Genomic DNA, 19461 nt, shown 5'->3' on the forward strand with positions numbered 1-19461 from the left:
GCTCAAGACTCAAGCATTTAATTTTTAATGTCACTGTATTTCTGGGACATTTGCCTGATGAGACATACAAGAACGCTCTGCTTTTCTGAAGCAATACCTGAAACAGCATAAGATACTACTTTTAAACAAATCTACATCTTCCATAGTGGCTGGTCAGCTAAATTACTCTAAGCTCCATTACCTGTACTGTCCAGAGGCTCAGTCTAGCTGACAAACACAGACATGCACTGCTCTTTAGGATGTCTTCTCTACTACTGTTGATCAGGAAGGGCTCAGGTCTCTTGTCATATCTACAAACTGCAGATGGATGCCTGGATGCTCTCATGCATTTTTGAGCAGCTCCAATGTCTAAATTTCACCAATTTACTTCAGCCTTACACTCTTTCTAAAAGTTTGTGCTGATATTTTCTAAGGCACTGACTCCCGCACTTATCCATAGCTGTCTACTGCTGTTTGAAATGCTCCTTGGTATCTAAACTATCTTTACAGAAGAGGTCAGTACGACACAGGCTTTACAGGAGGCCCAAACCCTTTTTGGACAACAGCAGGTGAATGCCACGCAAGACACTCCACACTAACTATAATGACAAGATGTGCTTATGTGTGAGCAACACATCCTATGCCTGAATATTTGTACTGAGGCTTCTTAAGTTCAGCTTGACAACAGTTCATTATCTTATCTACATGCATCAAGTTAGTTACAAGATCAGGGATTGAAACTGGAGAGGGATGAAAATTATGAAATCAACGTACTCATTCCTGATTGCTGCTTCATTCACATCTACTCAAATCTCTCAGAGAGGTTTTGTGTAGCTTGGAAATTAATTTGCTCCCCACATACTACAATAGTAAAAAGTATTAATTTTCAGCCTAATAAAGGCAAATGTTTGAAAAAGGAAAACTACATTCTTGTACTCATTTTATCTTTTACACTTGTGAAATTTAGTTCTGTCTCACAGACACCCAAGAGATATACACAAGCCAGCAATATGCCCCTGTGGCCAAGAAGACCAATGACATACTGGGGTGTATTGAAAGGGATAGGCAGGTCAAGAGAGGTTCTCCTGCCCCTCTACTCTGCCATAGTGAGGCCACATCTGGAATACTGCGTCCAGTTCACAGAACCTTAGAGGTTGGAAGGGACCTCCAGAGACCATCGACTCCAACCCACCTACCAAGGCAGGACCCCCTAGGGTAGTTTGCAGAGGAATGCACTAAAGCAGGTTTTGAAAGTCTCCAGAGAAGGAGACTCCACAACCTCTCTGGGCAGCCTGTTCCAGTGCTCCATCATCCTCACTGTAAAGAAGTTTTTCCTCATGTTGGGGTAGAACCTTCTATGTTCCAGCTTGCAGTTGTTGCTCCTTATTTTATGGCTGTGGACCACTGAAAAGAGATTGGCACCATCCACTTGACACCCACCTCTCAGATATTTGTGTACATTGATGAGATCTCTCAGTCTTCTCTTCTCCAGACTGAACAGCCTCAGGGCTCTCAGTCTCTCTCCATAGGGGAGATGCTCAGGTCCTCCAGTCATCCTTATGGCTATCCACTGAACTCTTTCCAGCAGATGACTGTCTCTCTTGAACTGGAGATCCCAAAACTGGACACAGTATTCCAGGTGTGGTCTCACTAGGGCAGAGTAGAGGGGGAGAAGAACCTCCCTAGACTTGCTGGACACACCCTTCTTGACGCACCCCAGGATGCCATTGGCTCCTGTGGCCACAAGGGCACACATTGCTGGCCCATGCAGAACTTGCTGTCCACCAGGACTTCAAGGTCTTTCTCCACAGAGCTGACTTCCAGCAGGGTAAGCCCCAACCTGTAATGGTGCCTGTTGTTCTTCCTCCCCATATTCAGGACCTTGCACTTGTCCTTATTGAACTTCATGTAGTTACCCTTTGTCCAGCATTCCAGCCTGTCCAGATCTTGTTGGATGGCAGCACAGCCTGATGAGCTGGTAGCCACCAGCTCTAGGTTTTGTATCATCAGTGAACTTGCTGAGGGTACACTCAATACTCTCATCCAGGACATCAAGATATTGAAAACTGGACCCAGTACTGATGCAGTTCTTATACTACTTCCATCTAAATTGTACTTATACAGGCACCTCTAATGGGTTAGGTGTTTATAGGTACTTCAGTGAGCACAGCTTCAAGGGGCCTTCTATTAAAACGTAGAATTAGATCTCCAAGTTCAGATCTAATAATTGGTGAGAAAGCTTATGCTGAGACTTTTGTTTCTAACTAGTAAATTCACATTTAGATAGAAAGTATAGAACTTTCATATCAATTTATCCCATATTTAATTATGAAACATTCCAGATTTGAAATTTAGGCCAAGTGCATACCAAGTATGTAAGGGCTTGTCTAATTTTTCAATGTCTGGCTTTTTCTGTGCAGTTTTCCAGGGAGGAACTGGAACTTCAGTGGGAACTCCTGGCTCTATTTTACATTTTAGAAATTAACTCATCTACTAAAGCATCCCTAGAATAATGTAGAAGCCTAACTTTAACTGTGTCCTCGTGAAAATCCTTGGAGTGGAGGTGAGATTCTTCAGGAACATCTATGTGACTCTGGAATGAAGTTTATTAACATTGCAAAGTCAGTTCTGGAGGTTGTCTGACAGTCTCAAGTTACTTGATTGCCATTTCTTGGATATCTGTAAAGGTAAAACTAAGCATTACAGCTGTCTGACCAAAATGATTCTATTTCTTCTAGCGATGTAACAGTGAGTTAGCAGGGTAGTATTATCATAGTCTTTATTGATACAGAAGATTTGAGTTACAGAACATCAGGCAAACCCACCCTCTTAACTTGCCCAATATTTGAGGATGAACAGTTAGAGACAATAAAATGATTCAGTTACTTATAGTGCAGCTATTTGCTACAGTAATATTCTATTGCAAAATATAAGTGCATGTACAGTATATAAATACAACAGCTTTCTGTTCCTTGTTAGGAACATAAGCCAATCACATACATTTTACAGTTTAATTTAGCTCCTGCTAAAGTACATTTCTATCTTAAATATATATTAATGTAAACCATACCTATTAAATCTTTCAGTTTCACGCCCTGCACCTTAACTTGCAACTTACATTACAGTACTTGAAAAGCTGAGTGAAGACTTATTACTCAGAAGAAGTTTCTGTCAGAATTTCCTATCTTTTAAATCTTTGGCAACGTTTCACAGGAACAATCTTATTACTCAAACTTAGTACGTTTTTACTACATGACACTTTAGTCTTATCCAAAGATAAAAGTCTGACTCCTGACTCTATTTCAAAGAGCAGGCCATGCAGATGCACTGTATGAGTGTTAAAACAACAACGATCCTACACTGTAGGAGAAAACTGACATTGTGCAAAATGTATTAATACACATTTTACAGATTCAAAAGACACAGCATTGTTAGACATGGCAATGCTGGCCCACTGAGTAAACTCACTGCTTCACACCCGGTCAGCTCATGGCAATACACCACTCTGAAAATCCGCTCCTTGACAGGCTGCTCCTTTGTCAGACACAGCAGTAAGGTGTGTAAGGGTTTGTATTTGGGCCAGGTTATACAAAGTTTGATGAGCAAGATCAGCTTTCTCAAACCTATCAAGCTCCTCATAAAGTCATCTGACTTTCAAAAGGTAGCCATCTACTTAGGTTCTAGGCAGCCACAACTCAGCAAACCTTCTTTGATAGTACCATGTCAGTACTCACTTGCATCGGCAAAAAACCCACCACTGAATTCTGGTTAAGTCCTTCTGCACTTTGGTAGAAGCACCTTCTCAGAGCTGCTCACTAGGGCATGATCAATGAAGAACAGGTGATAAGGAAGGACACATGGGTGGATAGATGCAGAATTAACAGGAAAAATAACTGTAACTGGTCCTACTCAAATCGTTCCACATAGAAGTATCTGATGTCAAGTAAATCACACTGCACAGAACCTATTCTCTCAGACTGTAGAGTATGTTTGTGTAAATGACAGCTTCATTAGGAATCAGATGGAAACAGATTCAGTGTCTCAAAACAGCTTAAAGACTAAAAATCTTTAAGACAAAAAGCTGATGTTACCTTTTGCTTCCCTGCTATCTGTGTTTGCTCCTCTGTGGCACTTTCATGTGAAAGGTTATTTCTCTAGCATCATACCAGCAGAGACTCATCCCTTTAAAGTGCCTGCCAAGTATTTAACTTTGTCCATGCTAAAATGAAAACAAGAGCATTACTCAGTACTATTGCTTGAACAACTACATGCAGTTTGAACTACATGCTGTAACAAATCCCTATCAGAAATGCCCTCATCAACACAGTGATGAAAGTGCTCAAATGCAGTCACCACATAGTGGATGACTAGGGAAATATTCTGAATAGAAAATATAAATATAGATATATCTAGCAGTATTACTCTAGCACTAAAACACTAAGTGGTAGATTTGTAAGGAATATACAGAAGGCAAGCAAAATATTACACATATTCCTATCTTCATTTATATGAATACAGTAGAGAAGTTTTGGCATACCACATTTTCTGGGAGAATGCTATAATTAAAATATAGAAAAATATAGAAAAAGAAGTTTCTTTGTAACAGGACTGAGTATGATAAATACAGTTCTATTTCTCAGAAAACAAGATCAAAATCACAGCTTTAGCATTTGGAGTAAAAGACACCTAGGAAGTGTGAGCCACAAAATCAAACATGACCCCTGAAAAATCAGGATTCCAGCTGGGGCCTCAGCTCACAGGATTGCTGAACAAAACTCATTTCTATCCACTTACCAACTTAGCAACTTGTTGTTTTTTTTTTCTTCCAAAGTAGACAAAGGAAGCAAAAAAATAAATCTGTAAAGGGTATGTTAGATCCTATTTAAGGCAGAACATAAGCATGAAAAAATATTATATGCTCCAGTAGAAATATAGATAGGCAATCTACAAAAGTATCTCATATGGCTGTAGAGTTAAAATCAAGGGGAAAAGAAATGGTGTAAAAATGGGTTAGGACAGCAGCTACCAAAAATGTGAAAAAATAAAACTCTTTATCGTTTGTGTGGTTGAATGGTTTTGGGTTGTGAAAGTCATACTGCTGTGATTAAGATCCTGTAGCTTTTCATTCCACATCCAAACAGGATATATAATTGCTTCCTAAAAAAAAAATGTTGGATTTTAAACATATACATCTCATATAAACTGTACCTCTCCACAAAGTAACAGCAGCTGAAAGCAAGTCCTGAGTCACTACAGCCTGTAGGGAGGTGGTGTGCTTGTGGAAGAAAGGGCTTCAAAACAGACATCCTTGGTGGCCCCTCCAGCTCACAGTGCTGTGGAATCATAGGTTCTGCCACAAATAAACCACAGCTTGTATGTGTGAAAGTATAACACAAGCTTCGTTCTAGAAAGTAGTGTCTCATCCTTTCCTTTCTCACGCAGAAATTAACATCATGACTCTTCTAAGCTGCTCTGGGCAGCCAGGCCTCCTTGGCTCTACCAACCATCAACAGCAGACATTTCCCCAGAGCAAGGGCTGTGTCATGCTGAACAGCTAATGCATGGTACAGGAACATAGGGTAACAGACTGTGTAAGATAACAAGAGCACTCTTAAGTAGCTAACTTCTGGCCTAATAAAAGACCCACCCTTCACCTCAAAACCTTACCTTAAGTCTTGTCCATTCTTCAGTTTAAATAGTAAGATGGTCAAAGTGAAAAAGTTCCTTTATGCTTACTTTAACCCCTCAGCAACAGTGGTGTGCTGTACTAATCAGGGACTTCCAACTGCTTGAAAAAAGCCCTCGGAGCCAACGTGAAAAACCTGAAGAAGAATGCACAGCACACTCTGCAGACATACTGACTCCCAGGAACCAGAGCAACTGCAAAAACCACAGATGCTCTTTGTAAAACTAAAGTGCCTCTGGTTCACCAGGGTGTTTAATTCACCCATTAGAGACAGCCAAGAGATCTTGCACCACTGAGCTCCCATTCCAACCCTTACAACAGAGCTGGCAGCAGCAGTGTCTAGGCTTGCTGCCTGAATATGATGACTAGAGTGATTTCCATCTTTTCTGAAGAGGAAGGCATCTTGACTTCCTTATAAAAAGTCTTTTTTTTTTCCTTGCAAATAACCTAAAATCGTTTTTCCTTCCTATATTCTTGTATATGTTTTAAATCCTGATATCAACTCAGTTTTTCACAGCAGAGATTGAGAGCATAGGGGTTAATGGGAAGGAATGAAGTAAAAAAAACAATAGAGTGAGAAAGGGTTGCATGCTATTTTAAAATCCACTGGAATTAGTCTCACACATAGGTCTGCCATCCATCTAGGATTTCTTGGTAAGGAACAAAATAGTTCACAGTGGATGGTTATTATTTTAAACCAAACATCAAATTTGTAGCATTTAAATCTGCAGAGATGTTCTCTGTTGTGTTTTCTAGAACTGTGGATGCAGGATAAATTATTTCTTCAACCGTCACATAGGTCCCTGTTAAAAATCCAACAAATCCAATAGCAGCTATAAAAAGGTCTTTAAATATTGTCCATAAACTCAAGTTTTCCTTGTAGAAAGTGAGGATTTCAATCAAAGGTGGCAGAATCAGTGCCAGAGTGCTGCTGCTGACGGCTCCAACCAAAGAAATCACCAAGTCGAGGCGAGGAATCAAAACTGCTACAGCACCTAAAACACAAGAAGAGTGACACTGGTTTCACATTCAGCATCCTCAGGGAAAACACAACTGTGGCAAACACATCACAGAATTACACAGAATTTAACAGGTTTCTGGGAGGGCTGTTGTGTTTCTGTATTACCTTTTACCTTGTATATTTCTGTATATAACTGTATATTTTGTAAATATCTGCTTGTATATTGTGCTAGCTGTACATAAATAGCTTCATTTATATTCCCAGAACTGGCTGAGTCTAGTCTGGGTAACTTTTAAAGTGTGGGGGGGGCAGGGAACACCCAAACCATCACAACTTCTCATCAAGACAAGGAAGTAAACAGAGAAATGGGGAGAACTGTTAGCATATAAAAAATTACATATATTGTGGTTTTACTCTTCCACACTTCCCTTCTTCATTCTTAAGCCATAACAAAGTATTGTCTTTAAAGCAACTACTTTGCCAACCAAATGCCATGTGCACAATGTTTACAGCAATCACAAACAGAACTAGGAGGAAGGATATCCTCACATGACACACAAGGATGAAAACCTGAAGGTATCAGCTTTATAATTTCTCTAGTTGCAGAGTCTTTGCTGTGGGCTGAATGCCACCAGTTGCCTTGAACCTTGACGATTTCTGATTCTGAAAGGTGTTGTGGCCAGGAGGAGGTTGCTCTCTTCTCTCAGGTGGCCAGCACCAGAACGAGAGGACACAGCCTCAGGCTGCGCCAGGGGAAATTTAGGCTCGAGGTGAGGAGAAAGTTCTTCACTGAGGGAGTCATTGGACACTGGAATGGGCTGCCCGGGGAGGTGGTGGAGTCGCCGTCCCTGGAGCTGTTCAAGGCAGGATTGGACGTGGCACTTGGTGCCATGGTCTAGCCTTGAGCTCTGTGGTAAAGGGTTGGACTTGATGATCTGTGAGGTCTCTTCCAACCCTGATGATACTGTGACATACTCAAATTTTGTTATGATGCTCTCCCTTGAGAATATCTAACTAGGGAAAAACTACACTGGCAAATATACTCAGAATTCACTTGCAGAACACAACAGTTATCTGCTGCTACCAGGTAACCATTTGCTACACATTTAAATCAAATCTCTAACTACAGATACTGCACATAAAAAGGCGGTGAGATTGAATGTATAAGCTCACAGAGAGATAAAGGATTCTCCAGCCCATCCTATTTGAAAGCAGCACATCAGACACATATCATGCACAGATCTGGCAAGAAAAATAATTAACTTGTTCTTGCTTGTCATGACTTCAGTTTATTAACACTTTGTGTTTCTATAGAGATATGAGAGGCACCATGTGGCCCAAGAAAGCTTGGGCAGAGGCAGAGGTGTCCTTCAAGAAACCTTAGGAACACTCTGAGACTCAGAAATATGAAGACAAGTTTTTTTATCTCACTGTTACAATACACCTACTCTATGTCAAACAAACTGTTTCTTCCATTGCGTGAATGTGACATTTAAGGACTGGAAATGTCACATGTTTATGCATTAACTAGGACAAAGTCAAACAACATTAGGAAAGAATAATGCCAAAGTTAACTTTTGCAGCCATAACTCCACTCAAGCCTTAGAAGTAGGCACCATGAGTGCTCAGACAACATAGGATGAGCACTCAGACCAGACCTATTGGCACAGCAATGCACAGGCCATAAGTAATTGAAAAGTGTAGCTGGAGATATCTGCAATGTATGGTAAAACTCTCAGCTAATGAGTACATTGAACACGCTGTTCTGAAGTAAAACAGAGGGCTGCACATTTATTATTAGCTTGGCACTTTAATAGACACAGATTTTCAGCTTATGCAATAGACTACTTTTGAGTCTACATGTATCCAGAATTCAGAAGGTGTTCATTAATTTATAGTTCGTGTGTTTGCTTGAAACATTGCTTCATTACAAAGACTATTTTTTCATTGAAACACAAAACAAACAAAAACCCCCGAACAAACAACAGAAAAACAACCCAAAACTCCAAAACTAGAGTTTATAATTGCTATAGGTTACAGAAAATGCTGTGTGTTGGTATCTGGCTCATACCATTTTGTACAGATTTGGATGTTGCTGTTGGAGGAAATCTGAAAATATGTTTCCAGGTTTCCATTAGTGCCTTATTTATTCTCTAACAACCAAAGAGAAATACAGTTCATGTTTATTACCCACTAAAGAGAATCCTTAAAAGCTAAGAAAGAGCCCCAGTTTCAAAGAGCAGTAAACAAGGGACATTCCTACAGGTAGTGAGCCTGATTTTCCCAGCCATGCACTTAACCATATGCTTAAATACACAACACCCAAGAAGAAATTCTAAGCCTTAACAAACAGTCATGAAACTTTCTAGTTTGAAAGCTCTGAGAATCTCAACTGAAGACGTATGTCCTACAGCATTAGTATGACACTTCTGTTTTGATCAGCATCTTAAACATCTAAAATTTAAAGCTCAAACAAAAAACAGTGTGTGCTGCTCCTCAGACATCAGCTGGGCATTGCAGACTTATTAAGAATAAATAATTTATCTCTCATTTATAAGAAAGAAAGTAACAGACTATGCCACAACTAAACCAATCCCATTTTAAAAGTATATTACATAATTTAACAAGAAGCAAAGCTGTTTGTTTCAATAAGTTAAAAAAACTACTTCCCTGACATGGAAACTAAACTGTGTTTTGATATGTGGCTGCTGGAAAGCAGTCCTTTGGAGAAGGACCTGGGACTCCTGGTGGACAACAAGCTACCCACGGGACAGCAATGTGCCCTGGTGGCCAAGAATGTCAATGGGATCCTGGGGTGCATTAAGAGGAGTGTGGCCAGCAGGTCAAGGGAGGTTCTCCTCCCCCTCTGCTCTGCCCCAGTGAGATGTCATCTGGAATATTGTGTTCAGCTTTGGGTTCTCCAGGTCAGGAGGGACAGGGATCTACTTGAAAGAGTCCAATGGAAGGCTGAGATGATTAAGGGGCTGGAGCACTGCCCTGTGAGGAGAGGCTGAGGGACCTGGGCCTTTTTTGGTCTGTCGAAGGGAAGACTTAGAGGGGATCTAATCAATGTTTATAAATATAAGAGGACTGGGGTGTCAAGAAGGAGGGGACAAACTCTTCTCAGTTGTGTCCTGTGATAGGACAAGTGGTAATGAGTATAAACTACAGCACAGGAGGTTCCACCTTAACATAAGGAAGAACTTCTTTACTGTAAGGGGCACGGAGCACTGCATAGAGAGATTGTGAAGTCTCCTTCTCTGGAGACTTTCAAGACCCATCTGGATGCATTCCTGTGTGACCTGAGCTAGATTCTATGGTCCTGCTCTGGCAGGGGGTTTGGACTCAATGACCTATGAAGGTCCCTTCCAATCCCTAACATCCTGTGATACCAAGTAGAAGCATGTTTCTAATCTGAAGATAAACTAATGCAAATAATCACTTGAGACCATTTGTGAATAATTTACAGAGCTCTGCACATAGCTAGAAAAAAAATTTACATACTGATGCCATCAGTTTAAGAAAAGGATTTTAGATTAGGTCCTGTGAATTATAATATTATTTTTCTCTGTCTAGAATTGCTAATTAACATAGGGTTTGAGGTGGTATTTGTTTAATATATTCTTCAAACATTAGAAGATTTTGAGATGCATACAGAAGGTAATTGCTTTTAAAAATATTTAGATTCAGTCTTCACCAAAAAAAAAAGTTCTCTTAACTTGAATTCTTTTGAAGCATGCTTCTCAACACCAGCTCAATCTCAAAATCAACACTAAACAGAAAAAGCAATGAAGCAGATGATAAATTGCAGTTATACTACAAAGTGACAAATTCACTTTCATACTGGAGAGGAAAAGAGATATAGGTTGCACACAGGAACACCACAGATGTAATGTGGTTTGGCTTTACTCCCTTTGGAATAAGAAACCTTTCATTGTTATCTTTTTGTAACATACAGTATTCAGAGTCAGAAAGTGCCATCACATTACAACACACTGTTTCTGATTGCTTTGTCTTGTGTTAGAAGGAAGGACTAGACCCATACAGGTGAAGGTAGTTTAGGTATCTTTATCCCTCAAAATGGGAGCCACTCTACAATACCCCTCAACACAGAGCAGAGCCCTAACAACCTGTTCAGGGAATGGATCCATCCCTTCCACAGAGTCCCCTATGTTAGTTTCTTAAAGATGTGCAAGTAAATTAATTTTACCAGCAGGCATCAGAAATGCAAACCCAGGCAACAGGAAGTTAAAACAAATTTATCTTGCCCTCAGCCTTGAAAATAAAATTTTAATTGCATAGCTTTATATACTACTACATTTTGCTCCATAAATACTAAACATGTACACATGAATTAAAAAGCATTGCCAAAGACACTTTCAGGAATAGTAAAATTTCCTTATCTTTATCCTTCAGGCTTCTTGTGCTATTTCATAAACAAATGTTACTTTTTTAATTAAAGATTATTAAAGAAACAGCTGATTAAGATGACAAAAATATCATTGCAACCACGGAATCCTTTTGTCAGAACAGAATCTATCAGGATGCCATAAACTGTAACAATTGTGCCAGATAAATGGTAATTGGAGAAGCTAATTTAAGGACTGAAAGTATTATTAAATTACAGACAAAGTTTGCTCTCCCTCTTACACTCCAGTATTAAATAAATTAGAGACTCTGTTCTGGATAAATATAATAAAACTTATGAGCTGAGTCCCTCACCTACATATGGAGAAGTTCTGTGTGCAACAGCTTCTATTAGAAGGAATGTATTTATTTGCAAAATTTCCAAGTAAGACCACCTACCAAAGCAGCCTGTCTAAGAAGGGAACTCATGTCAGAGATCTAAACAAAACAAAACAGGCATACAGAAGATGGGAAAAGGGACAGGTTACACAGGAGAAATTTAGAAGCATCACATGGATGCATCTGGGGGGTCCCAGTAAAGTCAAAACTCAAGCTGAGACATTCAAAGTATGTCAAGGGTAATGAAAAGAGCTTTTATAGCCCCATTTGAGTGTGACATGGGGTAGTGACAGCACACAGAGGCTGAGGCACTCAGTACTGCCTTTGCCTCAGCTGTTCTCTCAGACCCTGTGATCAGTCAAAAAGCTCAGCAAGAAATAGTATGTGTGTGAAAGAACTCAAACCATAAAGGTATATGTGACATAGAATCATAGAATCAACCAGGTTGGAAGATCCAAGATCATCCAGTCCAACCTAGCACCCAGCCCTGTCCATTCAACTGGACTACGGCACTAAGTGCCTCATCCAGTCTTGTCTTGAACACCTTGACATGATAAGTTGCATCCAAGATGACTAAGAGAGATGGACGATTCTAATACCACCCTGTACTGTCTTTGAAAGGTCATCGGAATTGGAGAAGATTCAGGCCTGGTGAGTGTGGGAAATTCTGGCAAGTCATCATGGAAGGCCAAAAGAATAATCCAGAGAAATATAGGCAAGTCAGCTTCACTTTGGTATCTGGAAAAGTCATGAAGGAAGTCATCTTGGGGCACATTTCTGATCATGCAAAGGAGAAAAGGGTGTCTGGGGACACAAAATGGATTTATGTAGGATAAATCATGTTTGACCATCCTGACTGCCTTCTCTGATAGAATGACTGGATTTATGGATGACAGGAGTAGCCATCATTTACCTTAACTTTAGAAAGGTCTTTGACACTGTCTGCCACATTATTCTTGTATTTGGATGGAAGGACACCAGATAGGCAAAAGTCTGACTGCACAAAAGAATGGGTCATATTCTACCTAGAGGCTGGTAAAAATTCTACACCTAGTAAGGAAAAAGTAAGAGCTTCCTCTAACTGATGAAAACATGAAATGATTACTTAATATGATGGGAAGAATGTTCTTTAAGTCTAGAAGATTATAATGCTCTCAGTACAACACTGTCATCATACAAAAACATCCCTAGAGAACAAAGTAAAAGTGCTGAAAGTAGGCTGACATCATATTTAAGTCCAAGTTAATGTAAATCATCACTTTTTATTCACCCTTCAAAGCTAGAATCATAGAATCAACCAGGTTGGAAGAGAGCTCCAAGGTCATCCAGTCCAACCTATCACCCAGCCCTACCCAATCAACTACACCATGGCACTAAGTGCCTCATCCAGTCTTTTCTTGAACACCTCCAGGGATGGTGACTCCACCACCTCCCTGAGCAGCCCATTCCAATGCCAATCACTCTCTCGGCCAACAACTTCCTCCTAACATCCAGCCTATACTTTCCCCTGGCACAACTTGAGACTGTGTCCCCTTGTTCTATTGCTGGTTGCCTGGGAGAAGAGGCCACCCCACACCTGGCTACAACCTCCCTTCAGGTAGTTGTAGACAGCAATGAGGTCTCCCCTGAGCCTCCTCTTCTCCAGGCTAAACAACCCCAGCTCCCTCAGCCTCTCCTCATAGGGTTTGTGTTCCAGGACCCTCACCAGCCTTGTTGCCCTTCTCTGGACACGTTCCAGCACCTCAACATCTCTCTTGAATTGAGGGGCCCAGAATTGGACACAGTACTCAAGGTGTGGCCTGACCAGTGTTGAGTACAGGGGAAGAATAATCTCCCTCATCCTACACAAGCTGTATTAAAATTGATACTTTAACAGTGACACTTCATAGATGTTTTTTAATTTCTTAAGTAAAATGACTTAAAAAGGTCATGGATAACTTCAGATGTCACAGCACAGTGTTTAAATAACAGCAGTGCTGAATATCTTACAAACAGAGACATCTTAGATACTTTCCAGTAGGAAGTCACACTGATTCCACATAAAAGTTTTCACAAAATGCTAGGATTTTCATGTACTTTTTAAGTGTCTGAACTGACCTGCTTCTGCTGGGCTGTGAACATGCAGAGGCCTTTGGTACACTCAGCACCTATTGCACATGGCACATACTGACACGCTAATTAATGACTTGTAAATCTACTGCAACACATCCAAAGTAAACTAAAAAACAATGCCCACAAAAAGGCAACAATAACACAGTGAGATGACCAATGCATTTCCAAAAGAATGCTTTGCAACAGCTGGTGTCACAGGCGCTGGTTAGTTAAAGCCTGCCGTGTTGACTGATGATATTGAAAAAACAAGTTGCTAAGTGCCTTGGCTTCCCGGAGAGAATCACGTGCAGTAGCTAGCTGAAGTTCAGCTCCCTGTATTGACAGGCTTAGGCAGACTAAGTACTGAATTATGGCCTGCAGTCTGAATCCATCAAAAAACGCAGCCATCTGCAAATGTTTTTAATCTTAATTTTTTGGCACTTCACCTCACAAAGCGAAGTTCAGAGAAGGCTTCATCACGCAGGAACGCTCGAGTGCCAAACACATCTCTGTGCAGCTCAGTGCAGGGAAACTCAGGTACAATTTGTGTCTGAAGCACCGTTCCCTCTTCCAAAGTTAGCTGTGCCTGCTGCAGGCTGGGTCTCACTGCACAAGCCACTCTTTGCCAGATATCTGAGAACATTCCCTATAAGTATGAGCTATGCACATCCAAGAGGAGGAGGCATCCTTCTTAGTATTCATTCTTCATTTTTTGTGACTGAAATCAATACCCAATGTAAATACATGAGCATGTGTAATAAGCCTGTACTGCTACATACTATCCTTTAGCTGTAACTTTTAAAGAGCTCACCATTATCTTTTCAGCTTTGTGGGACAGGATAAATAACAACCTAATGCTTGCAGTGGTTACAGGAATAAGGAGACTCAGGTTCAAGGCTCTCCTACAGTGACTGGGCTTAAATACCATTTTGAGTGTTCCATAACATTGGGTGTATAGCTTTCAGCAGTAAAATTACCTTTCAATGATATTTTTCTAAACATAGGGCTTTTAATTAAATCACCCAAAGAAGTCTGCCAAAAATTCACTTTAATCTTGATGAAGGAGGTTATATGAAGGTTATTTAAAAATAAAAAAATCTCTGAATTGCTGATTCACTTCAGTTTCACCAGCAGAATTCTCACATGTTCTGCAGGGTTTTAAAAACACAGCTCCGTTTCAGTATTTCTAAAGGAAACATTGAAAACCTGTGCATGTTGTCTCTGTACAAATGATCCAGTTATAAAAGTCCCATTATGGCTTCAGGGAAAGAAGCTTTCTGAAACCGAGATGTTTTCTACCATTCCCATGTTTAGCAAACTTGAGATTAGATTTCAAATCAGCTTTTTACTTTAAGAAAGAAGCAGTTCTATTTCCTGCCTCACAAGTGCCAAAGTAAAACAGTAAGCAGCTTTCATGACAAGAAACTTTGTGTTAAAAACAGTAGTCATAAGAGCCAGTGATTTGACAGATGTAGTCTGCTTAGGATGTAGTCATAGGATGTAGGTTGCTCAGAAACAGCAGCGCACCAAACAAGCACTTTATCTCAGCAGGGAAAACAACAAAGCAGCAGAAAGCACCCCAATGGACTACTGACTGGAAAATGAACATTTTCACAGTCTATCAGGAGTGCAGCTGGTTTAAAGAAACGGTTAATCAAAGTGATTTTCAACACCGTAGAAGTCCCAGAACGAGATGATCTCTCAAACAGCTGACAAAGTCCCTGTGGCAACAATGTTTAGGATTGCAGGTCCTGGGATTTTGCATCTCCACGAGCAAAGGGAAGGCACCATATCCTTAGAAATAAAGCTGCTAATCTGTGCACGGGAAATCTATTTTCAGCATGTTTCACTCCACCAAGTCGTTTAGTAGCTTTGGGTATATCACTTCCCCTTCCCAAGCTTCAGCTTATCTGCAAGATGGCAACAGTGAGTTCCTCTGCAAGGCACACTGACAGTAACAGATAAAACCAATATGAAAATAATAAACTGCAGCATCACTGCAGGAGTTGTTAGAGCTTTACTACTTATAATGGAACTCTGATATCAAGCAGCATTACTCTTAACTGTCCCTTTGCCTACACAATAAATGGTAAACAAAGAACTGAGCTGGTGATACGTGAGTAGACATCTCTCTCTTTTTTTGGCTATCCTCAAATGCTTTGCACTCTGGTTTAGGGATGTTTTTCTTCCTATACCAAACTCTACCATGATCCTTTGGTTACACTTTTAAGTGGACACAGAAACAATTATGTTTAAATAAAGCCTATAGACTCCCACAGAATAAAAAGATATTGCCGTGCTATAACACTACTTTTTAACTAACAGGTACTACAACTACCAATGCCAATATTCCTGAAAGCATCAGTTACCCAAAGTAAAAATGGTGCCTGCTGGTGGCATTCCAAATAAAGATGCAGAAACCTGGCAAGTCAAGTGAGTGTGTGTCCACTCATAGCTCATCTGAGACGAGTGTGAATCATGGCACTGATTTCTACTCAGCAGCTCTTTAGGTAAGCATTACCTGACTTTCCTGGGGAAAAAAACAAACAATCCAACAATTTATTCCCTCCCACCACCAGTTACTGTTGAATTAATGTTTAAACTCAATCTCCTTTTCATTCTCAAAAACTGAACTGTCTAAAACAGGTAAAATTTCAGATAACCATAACTAAGTAAACTTCAATGTGAATTAGGATTGACATTTTTACCCAGCAGTATAATTAAACAATTAAAGGTAAGAGGATTTTATTTTTCATTATATAAACTACTTAAAGTTCAATGTCAACGTAAAAGGACATGTGAAAAGACACACAGAGCACAGGCTAAAATCCTAATTTTCAGATGATGGGCAAACACCAACTAGTGTTACATCTAGTACCAAATCACCAGATACCCCTTTAGAAAAGCCTGAATTCTGTGCTTGGTCTCAAAGACATTACCATAATTTTGTGTCATAAAAATCCAAATTTACATCCATGTGTTTATAACTTATTTTTCATCTGTTAATCTCCAAGGAAAAAAAATTATACAGATTCTGTACTTTGGCCACAACAACTCCAAGCAGCGCTACAGGCTGGGGACAGAGCGGCTGGAGAGCAGCCAGGAAGAAGGGACCTGGGGATACTGGTGGATAGGAGGCTGAAGATGAGCCAGCAGTGTGCCCAGGTGGCCAAGAGAGCCAGTGGCATCCTGGCCTGCATCAGGAACAGTGTGGCCAGTAGGACAAGGGAGATTATTCTTCCCCTGTACTCAGCACTGGTCAGGCCACACCTTGAGTACTGTGTCCAGTTCTGGCCCCTTCAATTCAAGAGAGATGTTGAGGTGCTGGAGCATGTCCAGAGAAGGGCAACAAAGCTGGTGAGGGGCCTGAAACACAAAGCCTATGAGGAGAGGCTGAGGGAGCTGGGGTTGTTTAGCCTGGAGCAGAGGAGGCTCAGGGGTGACCTCATTGCTGTCTACAACTACCTGAAGGGAGGTTGTAGCCAGGTGGAGGTTGGTCTCTTCTGCCAGGCAACCAGCAACAGAACAAGTGGACACAGTCTCAAGTTGTGCAAAGGGAGGTCTAGGCTGTATGTTAGGAGGAATTTCTTGCCAGAGAGAGTGATTTGCATTGGAAAGGGCTGCCCAGGTTGGTGGTGGAGTCACCATCCCTGGAGATGTTCAAGAAAAACCTGTCTGAGCAAGTTTGCAGATGACACTAAGCTGGGGGCAGATGTGACTGAGCTGGAGGGCAGAAGGGCTCTGCAGCGGGACCTTGACCGCCTGTACAGATGGGCAGAGGCCAATGGGATGGGGTTCAATAGCTCCAAGTGCAGGGTGCTGCACTTTGGCCACAACAACCCCATGCAGAGATACAGGCTGGGGTTGGAGTGGCTGGAGAGCAGCCAGACAGAGAGGGATCTGGGGGGTACTGATTGATACCCGCCTGAACATGAGCCAGCAGTGTGCCCAGGTGGCCAAGAGAGCCAGTGGCATCCTGGCCTGCATCAGGAGTGGTGTGGTCAGCAGGAGCAGGGAGGTCATTCTGCCTCTGTACTCTGCACTGGTCAGACCACACCTCGAGTACTGCGTTCAGTTCTGGGCCCCCCAGTTTAGGAAGGACACTGAGATGCTTGAGCGTGTCCAGAGAAGGGCGACGAGGCTGGTGAGAGGCCTCGAGCACAAGCCCTACGAGGAGAGGCTTAGGGAGCTGGGGTTGTTTAGCCTGGAGAAGAGGAGGCTCAGGGGTGACCTTATTGCTGTCTACAACTACCTGAAGGGTGGTTGTGGCCAGGAGGAGGTTGCTCTCTTCTCTCAGGTGGCCAGCTCCAGAACAAGAGGACACAGCCTCAGGCTGCGCCAGGGGAAATTTCGGCTCGAGGTGAGGAGAAAGTTCTTCACTGAGAGAGTCATTAGGCACTGGAATGGGCTGCCTGGGGAGGTGGTGGAGTCGTCGTCCCTGGGGCAGTTCAAGGCAAGGTTGGATGTGGCACTTGGTGCCATGGTCTAGCCTTGGGCACTGTGGTAAAGGGTTGGACTTGATGATCTGTGAGGTCTCTTCCAACCTTGGTGATACTGTGATACTGTGATACTGTGATGGTGTAGTTGTCTGGATAGGGCTGGGTTCTAGGTTAGACTGGATGATCTTGGAGGTCTCTTCCAACCTGATTGTTTCTATGATTGATTCTATGATTTGGCAAGATCAATTTTACATAAAACTGTTGTGATTGCTAACAGAAACCTCTTTCTTCTTCTTACTCCCAGGTAACAAGTCAGTTCTGCATGACTGTTAACGCTTCTCGCCTCCTAATAGCAGTAAGTCAATTTCTTTGTCATATCATTGCTAAGATTTATTTTACTTCTGATAAACTCCAAATTAGCCATTTTAATTTGATTAACTAACAAAGCTAATGACAACAAAAAAAATCCTTCACAGTATGTGATATCACCTCCACATTTTGGTACAGATAAATTAATATTTACTGAGAATTTATACCTACTTTGTATTATTAAAGAGGTTGAAAACTAACACCAAAAAAGGGAATTACAGCATGTTTGAAACTTATCAAACCCCTAACATTTTACTATCAGAAAAAAACAAAAGGTGCAATGACTTCATGGTTAGTGCTGAATCACGTTGTATTTATAAGGTAATATTCAAATGTACAGTACTTTTGTTACCAAAATTAACCTTGTGGGCTAAGGAAAGGAAAAGCTCTTATACTGTTTCTTTGTTCTCAAAACATCAATCTGGATGTTCAAGCACTGCTTAACTCTCTATCTACATTGAGGGAGCGACTTAGCCCTTGCAAAGAGTTTTGTAAATACTGATTTAAGGATGTGGAGTTAGAATATTGGTCTATCCATTGGCAGTATAAGAATCCATTTAGAAAATGAGCAAATTATTAAGAACAGAAAATTGCCAGGGGTTTTGTTAATTAGAAGAGATAAACTACAGCACAGGAACTTCCACCTCAACATGTGGAAGAACTTATGGTCTCGGTTCTAACTTGGATTTCCCAGAGTCTCAAATATAGTTCATAGAACCAATGACAATGTAGAGGATGCCCTTCCCTCTCCCCTCTTTTTTCCCCAAAAGAAAAGGAATTAGATGGGGAGAGAGGAACGGTATACAGACCCAAATAATCTCACTGCAGTTTGGAAGTTAAAAAAAAAAGAAAAGTTTGACAATAAATACAAGGTATATGAGGTAGGGAAGTTACAAATACATAGAGAAGGGAAAACATGAGAGAAACCATGTAAATATGCAACCACATTTGATGGCAATGGTTTTTGTCCACCTCATGGTGACGATGGCCACGTGGAAAGACAAAGACAGCAGGAAGACAGGAATGGTGATGCTGACAGGCAGGGAGGAAGAGAAGGGGAGAACAGGAAGTCCCCCTGCTTTTATGGATATTTAGACAGGAAGGGGGAGTGGGCTAAACCACAATCACCTGGTAGTGTTCAGACCCACCCCTGGGGAGAGGTCAAGGCCACCTAGGGTCAGGTTCAAGAT

General features: G+C 41.2%; 1 protein-coding gene and 1 long non-coding RNA gene across 6 annotated transcripts in view; both read right to left on the bottom strand.

Annotated features, from left to right (window-relative positions):
* Nucleotides 1–2741: 2741 nt before the first annotated feature.
* LOC135189501 (uncharacterized) lies at nt 2742–5995 on the bottom strand. The gene is made up of 2 exons (XR_010308111.1): nt 5647–5995; nt 2742–4198 (listed from the first exon to the last, which is right to left on the bottom strand). It is a non-coding gene; the product is annotated as an uncharacterized LOC135189501 (long non-coding RNA).
* A 244-nt stretch (nt 5996–6239) lies between these two features.
* SLC36A4 (solute carrier family 36 member 4) overlaps nt 6240–19461 on the bottom strand; it is a 132548-nt gene continuing 119326 nt past the window's right edge. For 3 of the 5 annotated variants that reach the window (XM_064169973.1, XM_064169982.1, XM_064170012.1), the window contains one exon: nt 6240–6660. In XM_064169973.1, the coding sequence (XP_064026043.1) occupies nt 6353–6660 (308 nt within the window). In that variant the 3' untranslated portion in view covers nt 6240–6352. Of the gene's footprint in view, nt 6661–15774; nt 15994–19461 lie in introns of those variants that run through there. The other 2 variants (XM_064169991.1, XM_064170003.1) reach the window with 2 other exon arrangements.

Source organism: Pogoniulus pusillus, chromosome 3 (genome assembly GCF_015220805.1).
Source record: "Pogoniulus pusillus isolate bPogPus1 chromosome 3, bPogPus1.pri, whole genome shotgun sequence".
In the NCBI taxonomy this organism is placed as follows: domain Eukaryota; kingdom Metazoa; phylum Chordata; class Aves; order Piciformes; family Lybiidae; genus Pogoniulus; species Pogoniulus pusillus.